General features: G+C 35.4%; 5 protein-coding genes across 9 annotated transcripts; 3 read left to right on the top strand and 2 right to left on the bottom strand.

Annotated features, from left to right (window-relative positions):
* The first annotated feature begins 795 nt into the window (after nucleotides 1–795).
* Nucleotides 796–2,319, top strand: LOC111810125 (zein-binding protein (Protein of unknown function, DUF593)). The gene has a single exon (XM_023696708.2). The coding sequence runs from the start codon at nucleotides 1,245–1,247 to the stop codon at nucleotides 2,121–2,123; it is 879 nt and encodes a 292-aa protein (XP_023552476.2). The 5' UTR covers nucleotides 796–1,244; the 3' UTR covers nucleotides 2,124–2,319.
* A 1,901-nt stretch (nucleotides 2,320–4,220) lies between these two features.
* On the top strand, nucleotides 4,221–6,617 carry LOC111810368 (gamma-glutamyl peptidase 5). Of its 2 annotated transcripts, none has more exons than XM_023697074.2 (4): nucleotides 4,221–4,615; nucleotides 5,670–5,822; nucleotides 6,025–6,192; nucleotides 6,341–6,617. In XM_023697074.2, exons 1-4 carry the CDS (start codon nucleotides 4,313–4,315, stop codon nucleotides 6,440–6,442), a joined length of 726 nt encoding a protein of 241 aa, XP_023552842.2. In that variant the 5' UTR covers nucleotides 4,221–4,312; the 3' UTR covers nucleotides 6,443–6,617. The 2 variants fall into 2 exon arrangements, with proteins under 2 accessions (XP_023552842.2, XP_086973817.1); XM_087117691.1 differs by having other exon boundaries at nucleotides 6,288–6,424.
* A 2,300-nt stretch (nucleotides 6,618–8,917) lies between these two features.
* Nucleotides 8,918–10,299, bottom strand: LOC111786589 (costars family protein). Its single transcript, XM_087117450.1, has 2 exons — nucleotides 10,089–10,299; nucleotides 8,918–9,225 (listed from the first exon to the last, which is right to left on the bottom strand). The coding sequence occupies exons 1-2, from the start codon at nucleotides 10,167–10,169 to the stop codon at nucleotides 9,022–9,024; spliced, it is 285 nt and encodes a 94-aa protein (XP_086973576.1). The 5' UTR covers nucleotides 10,170–10,299; the 3' UTR covers nucleotides 8,918–9,021.
* A 189-nt stretch (nucleotides 10,300–10,488) lies between these two features.
* LOC111810200 (uncharacterized) lies at nucleotides 10,489–14,353 on the top strand. 2 transcript variants are annotated; one of them, XM_023696813.2, is made up of 6 exons: nucleotides 10,489–10,758; nucleotides 10,838–10,933; nucleotides 12,201–12,241; nucleotides 13,062–13,179; nucleotides 13,788–13,888; nucleotides 14,046–14,353. In XM_023696813.2, exons 1-6 carry the CDS (start codon nucleotides 10,552–10,554, stop codon nucleotides 14,110–14,112), a joined length of 630 nt encoding a protein of 209 aa, XP_023552581.2. In that variant the 5' UTR covers nucleotides 10,489–10,551; the 3' UTR covers nucleotides 14,113–14,353. The 2 variants fall into 2 exon arrangements, with proteins under 2 accessions (XP_023552581.2, XP_023552582.2); XM_023696814.2 differs by having other exon boundaries at nucleotides 10,491–10,758; nucleotides 13,808–13,888.
* Nucleotides 14,354–14,862: 509 nt separating this feature from the next.
* On the bottom strand, nucleotides 14,863–18,755 carry LOC111809847 (MADS-box protein AGL24). Of its 3 annotated transcripts, none has more exons than XM_023696287.2 (8): nucleotides 18,596–18,755; nucleotides 18,211–18,430; nucleotides 16,909–16,978; nucleotides 16,719–16,783; nucleotides 16,548–16,647; nucleotides 16,414–16,455; nucleotides 15,991–16,178; nucleotides 14,863–15,146 (listed from the first exon to the last, which is right to left on the bottom strand). In XM_023696287.2, exons 2-8 carry the CDS (start codon nucleotides 18,390–18,392, stop codon nucleotides 15,140–15,142), a joined length of 654 nt encoding a protein of 217 aa, XP_023552055.2. In that variant the 5' UTR covers nucleotides 18,393–18,430; nucleotides 18,596–18,755; the 3' UTR covers nucleotides 14,863–15,139. The 3 variants fall into 3 exon arrangements, with proteins under 3 accessions (XP_023552055.2, XP_023552057.2, XP_023552056.2); XM_023696289.2 differs by having other exon boundaries at nucleotides 16,719–16,780; XM_023696288.2 differs by having other exon boundaries at nucleotides 18,211–18,491; nucleotides 18,596–18,750.
* Nucleotides 18,756–20,724: the final 1,969 nt, after the last annotated feature.

Here is a 20,724-nt window from a genome sequence, read left to right as displayed (position 1 = left end):
ATATATATATATATATATATATGTGGATGTGTGTTTGCTTGTGAAATATATTTATTTATTAGATTTTTTTTAACAAATTTGTAATAAAGATTATATTAAAAAAAATAAAAAATTTAAATTAACTATTTTTTTAAAAAATATTAAACATGTAAAAATTACTCGGGAATACCCGCAGTAGATGAGAAATGAAAACTTTTCCGTCCTTATCGGTTCCTCGAGCATATCTAATTATATTTTATATTTTTAACAAATTCAATAATAAGAAATAATTGATAAAAAAAAATTGAATTTAAGTAATTAATAATAAAAATAGAAAGATTTTAATGAAAAATTGAAATTACTATTTTATAATGACACTTAATTTGTGATTAGCTTATATTTTGTTTCTTTATGTATCTTAATAAAATAAAAGCATGAATTTCTTTCCATTATTAGAATCATAAAGCTCGATTAACTAGTAATTAATTTGTAAATTTAATTTTAAAACATTTTTTAATTAAATATAAATAAGATAAAGGAATTTAAGATTTAATCGAGCTATATTCAAATCATCCAATATTTCCAACAATTATGGTTTAATAATCATAATTAAAAGTCATAAATACTCAAATTTAATCGATTGAAAAAAATAAATTAATGAGCATAATTTAATTGGAATTTTAAATTAAAAAAAAAAAGATATATTGAAAAAGGAAAAAAAAAAAAAAGTTGTGTGTTGGTGAGAGAGTGACAGAGAGATATTCCCACGTCGCACGTGTGGCCTTCAAAGTCGCGATCGTACGGTATTATCCCGTTTTTGCATGCGATTCCGATCATGTTCATTGTTGCAGTTTCAGGCAATATGATTCTCTCGTTTTCTTCCGTGTTATCCAATCTTTCTTCCGCCGGAGGTAAGCCCTACTGAACTTTTCTTCTCCAAGCATCCACTGATTCAGTCGACCATTGCTATCAAATTAGGCGTTTCGGTTTTGTCTTCTCAATCTCCGACTCATTCCGCTCGTCTTTCGCTTTCGCTGTGCCCTATCTTTGGATATTTGGATGAATCGCTAGGTCGATTTTTTTTTTCTTCTTGATTTCTTTTGCGAGTTTGAGTGTCTATTGCGAAGGATTTTGTTGCGAGTTTTTGGCTCTCTGTTCTTTTTTAATTGGAAGCTATTCTGTTGGGGGAAGTTGTATGTGTGTATGTGCGGAAATTAAGTCTCTGATTGTTGTTGTTTTGCTGCTGAGATTTTATTTTTTGGAGAATGGATTTCTCTTCGCGATTGAACAAGCTTTTGAAACAGAGCAGTGAGTTTAAAAGCTGGTTTCTGGTGTTCGGGTGTTTCCCGCGGGTTTTTATCATTCTAGGGCTTTTTCTGCTGTTTTGGATCAGTTTTAAGATTGTGCAATTTAGTTGGCATTGTGGAGATTGGATGCTATTTCGATGTGATTTTAAGGAGAAATCTGCTAATATCAGAGCTGGAATTTGGTTGAAAACTAGTGTCGTTGAGGTTTGCAATTCCAAAACTGTGCAAACTTGTAGAAGTAGACGATTGAATTGGTTGAAGAAGAATGGATTCTTGTTCAGTAAGTTCAATTTAATAGCAAACCCCAAATGGACTGTGGATTCTGATGGTGATGTTAAAAGTGAGGAGAAGGGTGCAGTTTTAGAAGATTATGTTCATAATGAAGAGAACGAGAAAGATTCTGAAGATGGCGAATTCGATGTTACAAAATTAAGAGAATTGGTGAAGATTGAAAGGAAGCACAAGAAGGAGGCTCTTGAAGAGCTTGAGAAGGAAAGAATGGCAGCTGCTACTTCAGCTGAAGAGGCAATGGCTATGATATTTCGTCTGCAACATGAGAAGAGTGCAATCGAAATCCAAGCGAATCAGTTTCGCAGGATGATGGAGCAAAAGCAACAATATCATCAAGAAGTTATTGAATGTTTGCAAAGAATTATCATGGAATATGAGTCAGAGGGAAGCTTGAGCGAGCAACTGTGCATCTGCAGGCCGAAAGAGAAGCTACAACTGATAGGATTTGGTGACGGTACAAGCCTCTTCGAACGTGACATGGAATTCATTCTGGAAGATGATGATGCCCTGATGAACAACATCGGCATGGACCTCGAGGAAATGTAAGTACATGAACACAACTTTTATATGGTATTAACATAGATTTTCTACAATTTGATGCTATATAGTTGCAGAACTTGAATTCAAAATCTTGATTGGAGATGAAAAGCTATAACTGATCTCCATCTTTCTTGAACTTCCTTTCCTATTGTAAATGTCATTTTGTTAATAGATTCGATCCTATGGAAGATTGAGAACGCAATTTCTTCGATCGATTCCATTAGTGGGATAAAAAATAAGGGAAAATGCATATGTCTTGAATGTAGGACTTTGCATCTTAGCAGAACTGATAGATCCTCATTCCCAACCAAAACCATTACAGGGTAGCCTTGTATTAGTGGCTTGGAGGAATGGAAATGAATTCCATCCAGCCAAACTTTGAAATGAGAACCCTTATTCTGATTGATATTGTTATAGACTAAGAACCACTTGAATGAAGATTATCAGTACTTGAGAGCTAGTAAATATCATCTGAGATTTTGTTTGATAATGATTTCTTTTATCTATCTGTTTTGCAGAAAATAAGCTTAGTTCTTTGCATCTTTTAGAACACTTGAAATTTCTAGCCCAATTTAGAAAGACTACTAGTTCCTAAAACTAATATTCTGCCTACACTATGTTTTGTAGTTCCTAGAACTCTTGTTAGTTTTAAAGATGTGAGATTGTGAGATTCCACATCGGTTGGAGAAGGGAACAAAGCATTCCTTATAGGGTATGGAAACCTCTTCCTAACAAACACGTTTTAAAACCTTGAGGGGAGTCCTTGAAGGGAAAGTCTTAAGAAGACAATATCTGCTAGCGGTGAACTTGAGCTGTTACAAATGGTATCAGATCGAGACACCGAGTAGTGTGCCAGCAAAGACGCTGGACCTACAAGGGGGTGATTGTGAGATCCCACATTGGTTGGAGAGGAGAACGAAATATTCCTTATAGGGTGTAGAAACCTCTCCCTAGCAGACACGTTTTAAAACCTTGAGCGGAAGCCTTTGAAGGAAAAGTCTAAACAATATCCGCTAGTAGTGGACTTGAGCTCTTACATAACTCCACTACTTGAGCTCTTACTTAACTCCACTAAAAAGTGCAGTAAGAAGGGTGTATTCAGGTCTTCAAAGGGTACAGGACCTTACTACCAGGCCATCCTTGTTTTAAGAACGATCATCAGGAAGAAATGTTAGTAAACACACCCAATACCAGTTACTTGCATTGTAAACAAAATGAATGGCAATGTGTTAGGCAGACCTCCCTTTTGCAAATCCCTCCATTCTTAAGCAAAGTTCTTTTCTTTTCTGATTTTGACAAGACTTGTCAATGGCTTTGGCTTCGGCTTAACTATTTGATCCGAGTCCCAGAAAACTGGAGACAAACGACCATGGTTCGATGGCATACTGATCCGCTAGTACTACTTCATACTCTGGAAGTTGGTTTTATCGAAACTGTTAGATCTGCTTTCGTTCTTTCGCACATGTATGACTCTGCTATCCCGCCTCTTGACCGAAGGGCCAACCCACCTCACACGCCCACTTTCTTTCGTGGACAGGCAGATGCAAATTGCAAAAACCTTCGACCTGAAAAACATAGATGGAGTGTTCGGTCCTGCACACTCTTGGTCAGCTTCAACAGTTTGGATTACATGTTTTCGTTATTTCCTCCAATAATAATGTATGCATCACTTGATTTAAGATCAGCCTTCAAGTGGTGTCATTCACTCGGTTCGACATTCGACCCAAAGTAAACACACACGACCGACCCGACAATGTTTCCAGCCTTTTCTTTCCAATGTTAGCAAACACCTTAAAAGGAATTAAAAGTTTTATTCTCATTCCTTCCTTTCCATTTCCTTAAAAGCAAATGGAATAAGTTTAATCTCTAAAATATTTCTATGCATAACTAGAAGTACATACAAAATTAAAAATTAAATTTAAAAAACTTTTAATTTTTAAACATTTTCAGAGCGAATGAACAACACATATAACCGATGTGTCGATCCAATGACTAATTAAATGTGAAATAAAAACCCGACAAGAACCCATCTGTCGTTCCCTCTCTCTCTCTCTCTCTCTCTTTCTCTCAAATCGCAGTTAGAGAGAGAAACGGCCATTGAGACCTAAGAAAGGTCCCCTCCCCATTTCATCGGCCGGAGACGACGGAGAGAATCTGCGACGGAAGCAAAACCGGATCCATTGTGGAGGATAGGGATGAAGAGATTTGCGGTGCTTCTTTGCGCAGAAGATTCCGAGTACGTGAAAATCAAGTACGGAGGATATTTTGGAGTGTTCGTCAGAATGTTGGGCGAAGAAGGCGAGGCTTGGGACCTTTTCCGTGTGGCCTCCGGCGAGTTTCCGACCGACGATCAGATCTCCGCCTACGACGGCTTTGTGATCACCGGCAGCTGCAACGACGCCCATGGCGACGATCCTTGGGTCCGCCGATTGATCGTTTTGTTGCAGAGATTGGCGTGCTTAAACAAGCGAATCCTCGGCATTTGCTTCGGCCATCAGGTATTTTCGTAATTTCCCTTCTTTCATTTGTTTTTAACATTTCTCAGTTTTTTCTCGAAATAATTAAAATTTTAACTTTTTTTTTTTTTTTTTTAAATACCTTTTAATTTTATTGATTTAAATTGATTAATAAATATTTTTAAAATTGATTTTATAAATTTTTTATTCTTTTTGTTAATAACTTTATTTACTTTTTAACATAATTTTTTAAATTCTTTTAATTTCCCATTCCGATCTCAAAAACTAGAGTATATATTCATTATTAAAGACTTTAAAGAGTGGTTAATGATAATTAAATGATAATTATGAGTTAATAAATGTGATTTCAAAAAGTCCAACATTAAAAATAATTAAATTTAATTTAAACTTTTACCCATAAGTAAACTTTATAATTATTTAATAGTTTCTTGAATTTTTATATTTTAAGTGCATAATAGATCTCATTTAAAATATTTTGAACAATTATGTAAAGTCGGGATTCAAATGTCTAAAATTTAGCTGAAGCTAAGAATGTAAGAACCGTGTTTATTTTAGAATAGGACCTGTGATATCCTGTGATCTAAAGAATATCTTATCCAATTGAGCGAGCTCTCGAGCTATTTTACAACTATATTCTTTATATTTAGTTAAAATGTAGTTATCAATTATCATATAGCATCTTTTTTTCTTTATTCCATTCTATTAATTTCCTTTAATAGGTCAAATCAATCAATGTCACCAAAGTTAATTTAGAATTTAACAATAAATATATTTAAAAACTTTTATTTTAAAAAAAAAATCATAAAAGAACAAATGGAATTACGTGGGGTTGTTTTGGCTGACGGCACGTGGTTCATTAAAGAAATGTTTATGACGTGTTCGTTTCTGATTGGTCATGGTCCACTGACTTTTGTCGGTCCCGGTCAGGTTAGCTTTCCTCATTTAAGTTGGAATTCATTTGCATTTCTCCTATTTTTGTTATTATTATTATTTTGTTGTTTTTATTAATAGAGAAATTAAATTTATAAGAAAAATAAATAAATAAATTTTGTTTGATGGGTTGGTATTTATTTAGATACTGGGACGTGCTTTGGGGGGAAAAACGGGCAGGGGGAGATCTGGATGGGACATTGGGATCACAACCGTACACGTGTCGTCATCTAACAAGCTCTTCTCATCCCTCAAAATACCCACGGCACTCTCTGTGATCGAATGTCATCGCGATGAGGTTTGTATTAGGTTAAAATATTATTTTTCTTATTTTATTTTATTTTAATTTATGTAATTTAAATATGTGTTTATATTTTCAAAAAAATATAAATAGATTTTCTTGGTCTTAATTTTGTAAATTAAGATTCATTGAAATTAATGGTTACAATACAAATTTGTAAGTTGATATCTTCTAATTTGGTCGTGAAAAAATGACATAGATCTATGAGCTTCCGACCAAGGCCGAAGTGATTGGGCGGTCAGATAAGTATGGCATAGAAATGTTCAAGTATGGAGATCATATCCTAGGCATTCAAGGCCATCCCGAGTACACCAAAGACATTCTCCTACATCTAATTGACCGCCTTGTCTTACGAAAACTCATCACGGTAAGTTCATTACGAAGAAATTTCAATATTGAATATTGGGTCATACTATTCGTGATTTTTTTAAATCATTAACCAATGACATATGCCTTAACTAGTTGAACTATGCTTAGTTTGGCCGAAGTTGATGGAGTTTATATTTTGGGCTTAGGATGAGTTTGGTGAGGAGATGAGGAGCAATTTGGAAGAAGGTGAAGCAGATAGGGAAGCATGGAAGAGGCTTTGCATCAACTTTCTCAAGGGTGGGTTGTGATTTTAGAGAAACAAAAATGGAAGTTGTGGAGCATCGGACTTAGATTTAATGTGTGAATGCTAATCATATGAGCTATGTAAACTTAGATTTTAGGAGCCAATTCCTCCTATATTACACACTTATATGAGTAATAATTATCTAATATAAGGTTAAGAAGCCTTACCTATCTTTCGTATCTTACCACTTGTTTATTTTCAACAAATTGATACATATTTGTTATTAACTAATTATCTCACTAGAATTGTGAGCTGATGACTATTTCAACAAATATTTCAACAGATATGAGGACAAGTGAAGTCATGATAGTGTCCTACCATTATGGAGATATGTAGAAAGTTGTTGATTCTAACAAGTGGTATCAAAGTCATGTCCTAAATTTAGCTATGTCTATAGGTGCAATTTTGAGTGAAGAACAAAGTGGTAAACTTTGATGACATAATCATATAATGATCCGAGACTAAGATGGAGGGTATCTAAAAAGAAGAAAAGATAGCCTAGATAAAAGTACGTTCTAGTTGATGTTAGAAATGTGAACTTTGAGAGGGAACTATGTGATCTCTTAGTTGATCCCAATGTGAACTTTGAGAGGGAACTATGTGATCTCTTGTTTGAGGGGATCAACGGACGTTCTAGTTGATGTTAGAAATGTGAACTTTGAGAGGGAACTATGTGATCTCTTAGTTGATCCCAATGTGAACTTTGAGAGGGAACTATGTGATCTCTTGTTTGAGGGGATCAACGGACGTTCTAGTTGATGTTAGAAATGTGAACTTTGAGAGGGAACTATGTGATCTCTTAGTTGATCCCAATGTGAACTTTGAGAGGGAACTATGTGATCTCTTGTTTGAGGGGATCAACGGACGTTCTAGTTGATGTTAGAAATGTGAACTTTGAGAGGGAACTATGTGATCTCTTAGTTGATCCCAATGTGAACTTTGAGAGGGAACTATGTGATCTCTTGTTTGAGGGGATCAACGGACGTTCTAGTTGATGTTAGAAATGTGAACTTTGAGAGGGAACTATGTGATCTCTTAGTTGATCCCAATGTGAACTTTGAGAGGGAACTATGTGATCTCTTGTTTGAGGGGATCAACGGACGTTCTAGTTGATGTTAGAAATGTGAAATTTGAGAGGGAACTATGTGATCTCTTAGTTGATCCCAATGTGAACTTTGAGAGGGAACTATGTGATCTCTTGTTTGAGGGGATCAACGGACGTTCTAGTTGATGTTAGAAATGAGAACTTTGAGAGGGAACTATGTGATCTCTTAGTTGATCCCAATGTGAACTTTGAGAGGGAACTATGTGATCTCTTGTTTGAGGGGATCAACGGACGTTCTAGTTGATGTTAGAAATGTGAAATTTGAGAGGGAACTATGTGATCTCTTAGTTGATCCCAATGTGAACTTTGAGAGGGAACTATGTGATCTCTTGTTTGAGGGGATCAACGGACGTTCTAGTTGATGTTAGAAATGAGAACTTTGAGAGGGAACTATGTGATCTCTTAGTTGATCCCAATGTGAACTTTGAGAGGGAACTATGTGATCTCTTGTTTGAGGGGATCAACGGACGTTCTAGTTGATGTTAGAAATGTGAAATTTGAGAGGGAACTATGTGATCTCTTAGTTGATCCCAATGTGAACTTTGAGAGGGAACTATGTGATCTCTTGTTTGAGGGGATCAACGGACGTTCTAGTTGATGTTAGAAATGAGAACTTTGAGAGGGAACTATGTGATCTCTTAGTTGATCCCAATGTGAACTTTGAGAGGGAACTATGTGATCTCTTGTTTGAGGGGATCAACGGACGTTCTAGTTGATGTTAGAAATGTGAACTTTGAGAGGGAACTATGTGATCTCTTAGTTGATCCCAATGTGAACTTTGAGAGGGAACTATGTGATCTCTTGTTTGAGGGGATCAACGGACGTTCTAGTTGATGTTAGAAATGTGAACTTTGAGAGGGAACTATGTGATCTCTTAGTTGATCCCAATGTGAACTTTGAGAGGGAACTATGTGATCTCTTGTTTGAGGGGATCAACGGACGTTCTAGTTGATGTTAGAAATGTGAACTTTGAGAGGGAACTATGTGATCTCTTAGTTGATCCCAATGTGAACTTTGAGAGGGAACTATGTGATCTCTTGTTTGAGGGGATCAACGGACGTTCTAGTTGATGTTAGAAATGTGAACTTTGAGAGGGAACTATGTGATCTCTTGTTGAAGGGGATCAATGACGAATAATGGCTAGAAAAAAGAAATACTAAGCATGTATAGGTAGTCCCGAGTCAAATAGTAATAATCCAAAACATCTATTTTTATGCACTATCTTCAAAATCCAAGAACTCATACGAATATGTAAAGAGGAACATAAATTCACCCTTTGATGAAATTTCGATCAAGGAACAAAGAGTAAAAGCTGTTCTTGATCAAAGAGTAAAAGCTGTTCTTGATGGTATTGGATCTAGAATGCGAGGCAACTTTAGTGCAAATTTGAGAAAATGTTATTAAATGAAAATTGTGATAATGGAACATAGAAATTCAAGATGCATACACTGTTTTAAATGCTGCATATGGATCACTACTCAAGCCTTCGCAGCTGCAGTGGTTGCAACTTCTGCTGCTGGAGTGGCTTTGAGGACGATCTCAACATTATCATGGACTCCTTGCAGCAACAGCTCACCATCATAAGTCACTATTTTTCTCTTCTTTGCTGCTCGTAGCGTCCCGACCAACGCTTCGAATATGTTAGCACATCTGTCATCATTGAACAGCACCCCAAATGTTACCTGCAAATTGAAAACCCCAAATTCATATGGTGAAATGAAATGGCATATGCATATGCACATTTTGGTTCATGAGGAGTTTCATATCCATGTCTGACATTTCAGCTGCAAACAACTAGTTTCAGCACTAAATCTTTGATTAGAACAAGACAATAATGAATGATCAGACGGAAGAACTAGTTGCATTTCAGTTCTAAATATTTGATTAGAACATGACAATAATGAATGATCAGAATCAAGAACTAGTTATTTGATTAGAACAAGACAATAATGAATGATCAGAATCAAGAACTAGTTATTTGATTAGAACAAGACAATAATGAATGATCAGAATCAAGAACTAGTTATTTGATTAGAACAAGACAATAATTAATGATCAGAACAAAGAACTAGTTGCATTTCAGTTCTAAAAACGACTGAAGCATTATCTGGATCATAAGATTTAGGGTTTCAATCTTTCTATCCAATGAAGAGAGGCTGATTCACAAGTTAAAAGACATCCAAATGCAAGGCAAGCTGGCTTTCAAATGGTTCAATGAATCTAGTAACACAACACAATTCAATCGTTTCGATTTAGTTCAGATTTTTCGCCATAAACAATCAGAACCAACAATAGCAAAACATCAAACAGGTAATAGGCAGGCAGATCTCGTCCTGAAACTACGAGAAAAATAATCTTAGAACTCAATTTCAAATTCCAGATCCAACTCAGAACCGCCAAATTTCCAAGCCTAACTGGTAAAAATCTCTGCATCTGAGAGAGATCGACATGGAACAAGAACAGTTGACCTGGAAAACGGGAAAAGATCCACAAAAAGAAGAGAGAAGAATGGAATCCTGTTTATAGATGTAAAAATCGTAGATACCTTGTAAGAACCATCATCTTGGACCTTACCAAGCCTTTGAATTTCCTCCTTGAGTCGCTCAACTTCCTCATCGACATTCATGGCTTCAGATCTTTCACTGTGCTCTCGATTCCTCTTCAACAACAATTCACGACTTCAGAGAAAATAAAATGGCATAAAAAGGGAAGAGACAGGGGAGGGACCCTTCAATGGCTGGCAATTGGCATGGATTATAACAATTATCATCTCAAGATATTTTGAAAACAAATGGTATTTTTTTAAATATTTATTATTTAGGTCTTAATTAACTGAATTATTATCGTGTTAAAATTAATTTTAGAGTTAATCTGATGATTAATGTTTTGACACGTGGCGGAGCAGGTTCCGTTAACGCTGTGAATTCTTGGAAAAAGTTCGTCGATTCAATCATCTTGCCCAATCAGTAAGCTGAACCGTAAGAGGGAAATTCAGGGAAACTCAGAAAATGGAGAGAGGCGGTGAGGGAGCGGCGACGGGGACGACGGCAGCGGCGACGGCGGCATCGTCTTCTCAGACCAGCAGACCTGGTAGGAGGGTGGATCCTTTGCTTGTAACTTGCAGGTTTTTCAGTGTTGTAACTGCTCTCACTGCCATTCTCTGCATTGTTTCCAACGTTGTCGCTGCGATTCGGTCCTTTAAGAACAAATCCGATGTACTCACTCTGTTGCTTCTTCGTTAAGTAATTTTTTCAATTGAAAGCGGGATCATGTGTTTGTGTAACTTTTTGGCAGATATTCGATGGTATATTTCGGTGTTATGCAGTTGTGATCGCGTTCTTCGTGGTTCTTGCTGAGACAGAATGGGAGTTTATTCTCAACAACTGGAAGGTTTTGCTTTTGAACCCTAAATTCTTAATTTCTGAAGTGATTTTACTCTTAAAATGATCAGAAATGAAGGGATATATGGTTTCTTTATAGTTTGCTAGGCAATAATTGATCATTGAAGCTTGAAATCTGCCCCCTCCATCCATACAGTGCTCTGGCTCCATGTCAAAACTGGTGTTTGTTTGCTGCTGGGGTGGGATTTTAAGGGAGTCTTAAGTTTTTATTAGTCTGGTGGTCCATTTAGTGTCTAGGAGAGGACTTTTTGTATTGAAGAAAAGGGAAACTTATGATGGCCTTTTCATATTCTACATTCATCGGTTCCTATCAACACAAAGCATTTCTTTTACACAAATTTATCCTGAAGGTGCAGCAGTCAGTCGGGGTCGGTTTTCGACTGAAACTGACCACGTTGGTTTCCATATATTGGAAAATGACGGGTTTTTCATGTTTGATTGCATCAACCAACCGACCAGTTGATGTATGTGTGTGTGTGTGTATTTGGGATTGTTTGGGCAGAGGGGACGCTGTTGGATATAGGAGATGGATAGCAAAGTACAAAGCAATGAGGGAGACGAGTGAAATGATTGAGGAGGCAAGAATGGGACGACAACTGACGGAGGCGAGAGCTATGGCAGAGAGGGTGAGACGAGTGGCGAGGGAGGGGGAGAGAGAGAATCGAGGGAGGGGGTGTGGTGTGTTACAATTACACTTTTCTTGAAACTTCGCAAAGCATACGGAGACACAGTGCACAGAGAAACAGCTTGACTGATAGGGAGAGGAGAGAATATCAGTTGGTTGGTCAGTTTGAGCATTATTGGGCTCGCCTACTAACCGACCTTGCAAAACTGACCCAGACTCACTCATACACTTAAGCTAACTGATCGAAGTTGGTTCGAACGGTTTCGATGGTCGGCTTAATTTTTCAGTCTATGTTGCTCACCGTTACGGCAAAATTTCTTTATTTTATTTGATACATATATTCATGGTAAATGTTTCACTCCCTTCCATTCTCTGGGATGTCATACTGCTAGCAAGTATGAAACATTACTTTTTGGCATAGAAACTCCTATTGAAGGAATTATCAAGTGGAATTATATATTCGTTCATAGCAGTTTATTCCCTGCCTAATTTTTTTGGGATGTCACTGTAACTGCAGTCTGCCATGAAGTACTAAAGTTCGCTATATTCTTTGAAGCTCAAAGATGCATATGATGTCTAATTAGGACTTGCCTGCTGCATCATTTAATTCAGTTGGGTTTGTGCATTTCAGGTATTGGAATATTGGGCTGGCCGGGGCATGTTGCAAATCTTGTAAGGTTTTATTTTGATTAGCATTTGAAACTTTTTCCTTTTTATTTTCCTGTCTTGTTCCTATGCGCATATGTTTCTATTTGAGAATCTTGCATGCACTCGGTCTATTTTGTTACTGAATTGTAAGCATACGATTAAAATTATACCTATACATGCAACATCAGTTGTTGGTTAGTTGCCATTTTGTTAGTTCAATGGACGGATGACCATTTCCTAGGATGTTAGACTGAGACTTCTGAAATTTACTCCAATAGGAGATTTTGTTGTGCAGTAGAGATGTGTACTTACCATGATTATAAATATAGATTATAAATATAGAACTGTCCAAGCCCACCGCTACCAGATATTGTCCTCTTTAAGCAGTTAGAAATGGTATCAGAGCCGAACACTAGACGAAGCGAGGAGGCTGAGTCCTGAAGGGGGTGGACACGAGGCGGTGTGCCAGCAAGGGTGCTAGGCCCCGAAGATGGGTGAATTGGGGGGTCCCACGTCGATTAGAGAAGGGAACGAGTGCCAGCGAGGACGCTGGATCCCGAAGGGGGATGGACTGTGAGATCCCACATCGGTTGGAGAGGGGAACAAAACATTCTTTATAAGGGTGGAGAAATCTCTCTCCAGCAGACGCGTTTTAAAACCTTGAAGGGAAGCTCGAAAGGAAAAACTCAAAAAGGACAATATCTACTAGTGGTGGGCTTGGACTGTTACAGAAAGTCTCACCTTGATCAAATAAATTCCACATGAGATCCATTAAATGCATGGATTTGTTGTATCATGGATATTCAATTTGTTTTAAGTTGTAGTTTTTTTTTTTTTTTTGCAGTGTTGCAGTAATGACAAGAGCTTTCCCGGCGTATTCTGTAGAGCAGAGAGAGTTTATTCTTCTTCAAGAGGCTGCAAGTTATCTCCTCCTTGCCTGCGGTGCAGTCTATGTTGTATCGGTGAGCCTTGTGAACAACACCTTGTTTCCTAATTTAATCCTAAGGCTTGGAAAAGATGTTTTATATGTTTCTGCTCTTTGCTTGTTGCGTGATCTGTGTAGTTCTGGTAACTCCGAAGGAAAAGCAATATTTATAATGGTTAAATGGAGATTTACATATTTTCCTTTCTTTGGTATGTTCCATATTTTTTGTGGTTGGGCTAACAGCAAGAGAACACAACTTTTACACTCGTGTTTCACTTAGTTTCAACAAAAAAAACTTATGTTACCTGTTCATGCACTTGCCCACTAGCAAGTTAGCAAAATAAAAAGCGTATAAAATATGTGCCTTTCTTCATCCTTAGTATGTCTTTGACTGCACTGAATTTTAGTTTCAGTATGTATTAGACTAATTATGGAAGGTGCAAGTTGATTCGTGAACCTTCTGCGCACCAAGATGCCAAGTCATATGTGTGTGCGCTATGCTATCAAACATCAGTTAATTATTATCCCCATGCAAGTATGCAAACAGTGTATAAAATATGTGATTACATGCTTGTTTCCATGGATGACACTAAGAGGAATAATGCATCTCTTTGAAATATTCTGTCATGAACCAACTGATTCTAGTTTTTCCCACGAATCTCAAGGGAATACTGTGCATTGGGTTTCTCAAACGTGCTCGTGAAGAGAAGGAGACTTCAAAGGACAGGGTCGTCAAAGATCTTCAGGTAACCGTTATTTTATCGGATAGTTCCATAACTCAGTGGGGAGTATGGAGGGATACTAACACTGTCTTGTCATTTTTGTAATGAAATACATTAAGACATATTAGTAAACCATTTGTTTACATAATTTGATATTAAGGAAGCCATGAATGTGTTGCAGGAGTTGGAAAGACAAAAGCAAGAACTTGAACAGTTGCTCATTTCAGACTCTGTGTGAAACAATTTAAAGACATCCCCATGCATCAGAATATAACTGCACCCACCCGATTCTCGTTTCGCCTCTGGGACTGTACGAGCATTTGTATTGCTTCATTTTTAATTCTACTATGATTGCCCCCTCATAGAGATCTAATCATGTAAATTGTGTCTAACTTGACAATTTGTCCCTGCAGTTATCATGTATTCTGACTGTCTTGACAATTGTCTTGCTGTATTATGAAAAGAATCTGTTTATTGAGACCAAGAAAATGGTGTTTTGCTCTCTAAATTGATTCTGTGACTTCATTGATTTAGAGCCACAATCCCAGCGACATCTTGATGAACGGTCTCAATCCAGCAGGATCACATATGTGAGATCTCACATTGGTTGGAGAGGGGAACGAAACATTCTTTCTAAGAGTGTGGAAACCTCTCCCTAATAGACTCGTTTTAAAAGCTTTGAGGGGAAGCTCGAAAGGGAAAGCCCAAAAAAGACAATATCTACTAGCGGTAGACTTGGGTCTTTATAGTTGGTATCAGAGCTAGACACTAGGCGATGTGCCAGCGAGGAGGTTGAGCCCCGAAGGGGGGTGAATTGTGAGATCCCATATCGGTTAGAGAGGAACAAAGTATTATTTATAAAGGTACGGAAACCTCTCCCTAATAGACATGTTAGATGACAATATCGGCGAGAGATAGCCTAGGGCCTTTACAAAAGTATATTTATGATGTATGTGCTTCTTCAAGATGCTACAAAGGGCAGCAGGCAAGCAGGTTCGTTTACTTGGTCTGAGAAGTGTCATTTTCTTTATAAAACTCCCTTTGAAAGTTTAATAAACTCTTGATCAATTGGTATGCAGAAACAATATTCATGTATGTAACTCATTTCTGCTTTGAAAACATGATATGATATTGAATGAATTGGCCTTTTCACATCCTTATTATCTGTATGCAAATAGGAGTGGCTTTGGCAGTCCAGTGATTAGTAAAAGCTCCATTAGAGAAGGCTGAGCTTGCATTGCCAAGCTGCTGCAGAGAATCGCATACTTTGAGCCTTCAAAGACTGCATATAGAGGCAAACATATATTAATTGTCATCTCTTTGTACACACAGATCCTTTTTCTCTGCAAGAAACTAACTTTGTTTGAATGGTTATAGTACTTTTGAAAGTTGTTTAGCTACCTTTCTAGAACATTTTGAACTGTTATTTGGTATAGTTATTTCAAATTTGACACCCGAGTAAAAGACAGGTATATGAATGAATCGAGATCCAAATGAGAGCGATTTTGAGGATGTGATAGCTAAAACAGACTTAAAAAATTGAAAGTTACTGTCTTTACCAAGAAGGTGTATCTTCCTCCCTTTTTTTGATGGCTCAACCATAAAAACTCTAAAATTAAACATGCTTTGACTGGAGCAATTCTATGTTGAGCGACATTCTAGGAATTTTCTATACTAAAATGATGCTTAATCATGTAAATGTGTTTGTCTAAAAATCATGTAAATGAGAACAAAATATACTAAAATGACTTGTATCAGTCTAAAAAACATGTGAATGAGGACAAAACATACTAAAATGACTCATATTTGTCTAAAAAAACATATAAATGACGACAAAACATACTAAAATGACCTATGTTGATATGTGGAGATAGTCTTCCCTCTAAAGAGATCTTTAAGTAACCATTTCTAAAGAAATGTTCGACCACCAATGAACCTATCTTAGGGCTTATCTGAAACGTCTTATTTCCATGAACTAAAAATCTCTTTCTTAACGCTAACCCCATTCTCAAACACTTAAACAATCATTTCAAATCGACCCTTAACTTTCATCTATCGTCTTTTAATCTCCGAAAAAAACGGGATTCAAAGGCCTTTTATATAGTGCATGTAAGAAAACTACTAACCCCAATTTGAGAGAAATATCATCACAATCTTGAGAACTAGGGTTTGGTGAGGAGCTGCTATTGCTAGTGATTGACTTTGAGCCCAAGGAGCTCCCACCAACACCCACTGCTTGCTGTTCTTGCTCATCTCTATTCAAAGCTCTCACTCGATTCCTCAGTCTCTGATTCTCTTTCATCAGCAAAGCTTCCTGCAATCAATATTCATGTATTATTTGAAGCGGGTTCGCATTTTTATCGTTCGTGTTCGATAATATTTAAGACCCTTTTCGATAATCCATTTTGTTCTTGAAAATCATGTAAACACTTGAATTCTTAGCCAAATTCGAACTATATTTGTAAAAAAGTAGATAACAAAGTTCGGAAGCTGTTCTATTACGTAGAAGTAGTGATTATAAGCTTAATTTTCAAAAATCGATTATCGACCTTCTCCTTAACAGCATCGATCTCTTTTAGAAACTTTTCATCCTGCATGAACAACACACAAAATCTCCGAATTATAACGTAATTTGATGATCATAAGCTTAATTATCGAATAAAACTTGTTAAGAATTACGAACCTTTGTCTCTAAGACACGATTCAAACCAATCTCGAGCAATTTCTCGAGCTGCTTTAATTCTTCTATTCCAAGTTCTTCAAGTTCTTCTCCCTTCATATGCCTTGTTCATAGTTTTAACACAAAATCAGACTCTTTTTTCCTTATAATTTACAAAGATTTTAGTAATGTTACCTAAGTTCTTTGGTTTTGGCTGCAAATTCCTCTCTCAAATTAGCACACACACTCTTTTCCATCTGCTAGATAAACCCTAAAAACGATTAACCGAAGCAACAACCGTCTTACGGTGCCAACCTAAGCATATGGGTATGACTATATATATATATCATCGATCAAAAGGTCGGAGTTTCGAATTTGAACTCACCTGAGATAGAGGTTGGCAAAAGTTATTCACCTCTGGTAGCTTATTATGTCTTCCAAGTAACTCGTGCATGCTTCATGCGATAAAAAAACATTTTTCGAGAATATGATAAAACTATATAATATAACTCAACGATAATTGATACATACTCCTTTTCTAAGGTCGGAGTTCAAATTTGTAACAGCTTAAAAGCCACTACTGGTAGATATTTTCACTTTGGCCCTCCGCCTCACTGTTTTAAAATGCGTCTGCTAGAGAGAGATTTCTGCTGATCTAAAAAAGATTTTATCCCTTTTAAAAGGCGTTAGCGGACGTTTTTCATTCTTCACTCGGTCCAACGTAGCGTTTAAAAAGTCAAAGTCCACCTAACCGGTTACCTTTGTAAACGAGCTAAAAATATTTTCATTTTTTCCTTTGAACTTTGAAATTATTTTAAAAAATATTTCTCGAGAATTCGATTAAATAAGACGGAAAATGATATGACAACGACTGTGTAAGAATTAAGGTTATTCATAACATCCGAGATCCACATTAGTTGGAGAGCGAAATAAAACATTACATATAAGGGTGTGACAACCTCTTCATAGTAGACTCGTTTTAAAAATGAGAGACTGATAACGATACTAACGGACTAAAATAGACAATATCTACTAACAGTGAACTTGAACCGATACAGTTTTGGTTATATAAATAATTTTCCGTACAATTTCAAAAGATAATTTTTTTTTTTTTCTTTACATAGAAACTTTTGATATTTACAAATTAGTACAGACAAACCCCATAATTAGAGGGAGAGAAAACCAAACATTATGAGAGAGAGAGATTCTTGGACAAGTTGCAAACAATTTTCATGTTTTTTTGGAACAAAATTTAAGACATTAACATATCACTTATGATGTCATGTGTCTGCAGGTCATTTCAAAATACCATTTTTTCCCATATAAATTATAAAAACAATATGAATTTAAACATTATTTGCTTAATAAAATCAAAAAAATAAAGAATTATATTGAAAAAAATAATAATTAAATTCATTTTACTAATAAATAAATGTTTTTTACAATAATTCAAACCATAAAAATCACATCTTTAACTAAAAAAAACATGTTTTTTTAGACAAAAACACACAATTTCAACAAAAAAAAAAAAAAAAAAAAGCCTAAAAACCCAATCTTTATATCAAATTCCTTACTAATTTAATTCAATAATCCCTAAATCCAAGCCAAAATCAAGAACAAATTCATTAAAATAAACAAAAAAACAGTAAATTTTTAGAGAGAGAGAGAGAGAGAGAGAGAAAATTACCTTGAGCTAGAATAATCAAAGAGCTTCCCAGAAGCAGAAAAAACAATGAGAGCAATATCAGCATCACAGAGAGTAGCAAGTTCATGAGCTTTCTTGAACAGCCCTCTTCTCCTCTTTGAAAACGTCACTTGCCTAGCTGCTATATTATCGATTTTTTTAATCTGAATTTTTTGTCTCGTCATAATTCAACTCAATCCAACTCGACCCAGATCCAAATTTTCTGTAATTTGCATGAAAAACGATGAATTTACGAACATATAAACCGTATAAATTTGCTCGATCTACGAAAATAAAAATAAAAAACCCTAATTGTTAGAACAACGATCGGGTCAATTAAGAACACGAAAACAGAGATTGAGAGCAAAAAAAGAGGTGAATTCCTTACAGATTTGGTGGTGAGCTGCAAATTATGAAGCTTGATGAACAGGTGCCATGGATTTTTGGAGAGAGAAAAAGGGGAAAAAGGGTTTCCTTTTTGGGACAGATGAAAGGGAATGGAATGGTTTATGAGCAAATTTGTTAATGGGTGATGCTAAAAGAGGTAAAAGAAAAAGAATTTCATTTTGAATTAATGGATTAAATTTGTTTTTAATTACCTTTTTTGGGGGAAAATATTAATAATAATAATAATAATAAATATTATCTGTTCGTACAAGTAAGCCATACTGACAGGCTTATCACTGACATAATTTATGACAATTTTGTACCCTCGTACCCAATCACATCCTTCTTTGCCATTGTTTTTTTTTTTTTTTTTTTTTTTTTTTTTTTTTTTTTTATAAATTTTGAATGGTGATTTAGGGTTTTGTGAGGTGTACAGCTTAGATAATTTTCTGAGTATTTTCAAGGTTGTTTGTGTGTGTTTTTAGGGTATTTTTTCGGTGGTTTGTAACGAGTAAAATCGAGCTAGTTATGCATAAATATTGTCTGTTTTGATTCGTTATGTATTGTCGTCAATCTCACGATTTTAAAACGCGTCTAGTATGAAGAGGTTTTCACACCCTAATGTGAGATCTCACAGTATGCATCACGTGGGAGCGTTTGTCTCGTACTAGCTTGTTCAGTATTCTTTAAACACTTTTTCAACTTTGTGCGGTACAAAGTTCAAATTTTGATCGTTAAAATGAGATAATACTCGATAAATTTTAATGATTTTTTTTTCCTTCAGAGAAGATGATAATCGATTCAAACCCTAAATGGTATCGTTTCTTCATTTTTCCTTCACGTTAAGGATTTGACATTTTTTGACAGGGTTTTATCGATATAAATCTTTTTTTTATTTTTAAAAACTAAATAGAAAAAAGATAAATTTTGTGATGCTCAGCTTCATAAGTCAATTCTATTTAAAGAAAAAAAAAAAAAGAATCCAAAGAAATATTTGTGTTCATAATTATCTTTAAATTTTCTCATCCATCATTTTCAGAGGTAGGGCTAACATGTCATAAAAGATATTATATATATATATATATATATATATATATATATATATATATATATATATATATATGTTTTTATTTAGATATTTATTTTTTAATTTTTAAGGGTCGATATCTATTTAGACATTTATTTCTGAACTAGTTTTGTGTTTAATAGACTGTTCTATTAAAAAAAATTAAAATTTTTGTTTTGGGTCGGATAGATTTGTGAATTTAAAAATAATTAGTACGTGAGTCAAATATTAGACACAAATTTAAAAATTTATGGATATTTATAAAATTATATTTAAATTAATATGACGCTCGAGTAAATAAGGGGCGTATAAATATATTGATAGATCTGAATAAGAGAAACTCCGACTAATGCTATGTTGGGTGATCTCCTTAATTTCTTTTTTTACAATGTGATATATAAAAATTAGGGAGCACGTGTAAAATCATTTTACGGTTGTATTTTTAAAAAAAATAATTTTAAAATACAAAAATTAAAATAAAATTTTTAAGTTTATAAATATATATTTTTTCTGAGTGGAAATATTTAATAATTGTAAAAGGGCAACGCGAGGATGACGATATGGAACCCTACAAACCGTAACATGACGGTGCTGTTCGTGCCCTCAAGGACGTGTCAATGGCAATCTGTGATTGGTCGAGCCCTACTTTACCTGTCACGTGTCAGAATCTGGTTGGGTTGTCAATTCAATGCGTGCCTCTACCGGTGGGAAATATTTCAGACTACTTGGGATTGGGATTATTTTTTTTGGGTTAAATCGTAAAAAAATACCGTTAAAACTTCCATATTTGTTTTTAAAACTCCTTTGAAAAATAACAATAATACCTTTGGATTTTTTTAAATATTTAGAAACTATCTTTTGAGTTTTTTTTTTTTTTTTTTTTTTTTTTTTTTTTTTTTGAATGATATGACTAAACAACAGAAGCCGGGTGGATTGTGAGATTCCATATCGGTTCGAGAAGGGAATGAAACATTGTTTATAAGAGTGTGAAAACTTATCCCGAATCATCACATTTTAAAAACTTGAGAGAAAGTACGAAACTAAAAACTAAAAAAAATGACAAT

The sequence above is a fragment of the Cucurbita pepo genome, chromosome 14 (assembly GCF_057944985.1).
Source record: "Cucurbita pepo subsp. pepo isolate OVF chromosome 14, ASM5794498v1, whole genome shotgun sequence".
NCBI lineage: Eukaryota > Viridiplantae > Streptophyta > Magnoliopsida > Cucurbitales > Cucurbitaceae > Cucurbita > Cucurbita pepo.
Note: the sequence above shows the minus strand (reverse complement) of the source record. Positions and strands in the feature narration are given on the sequence as shown.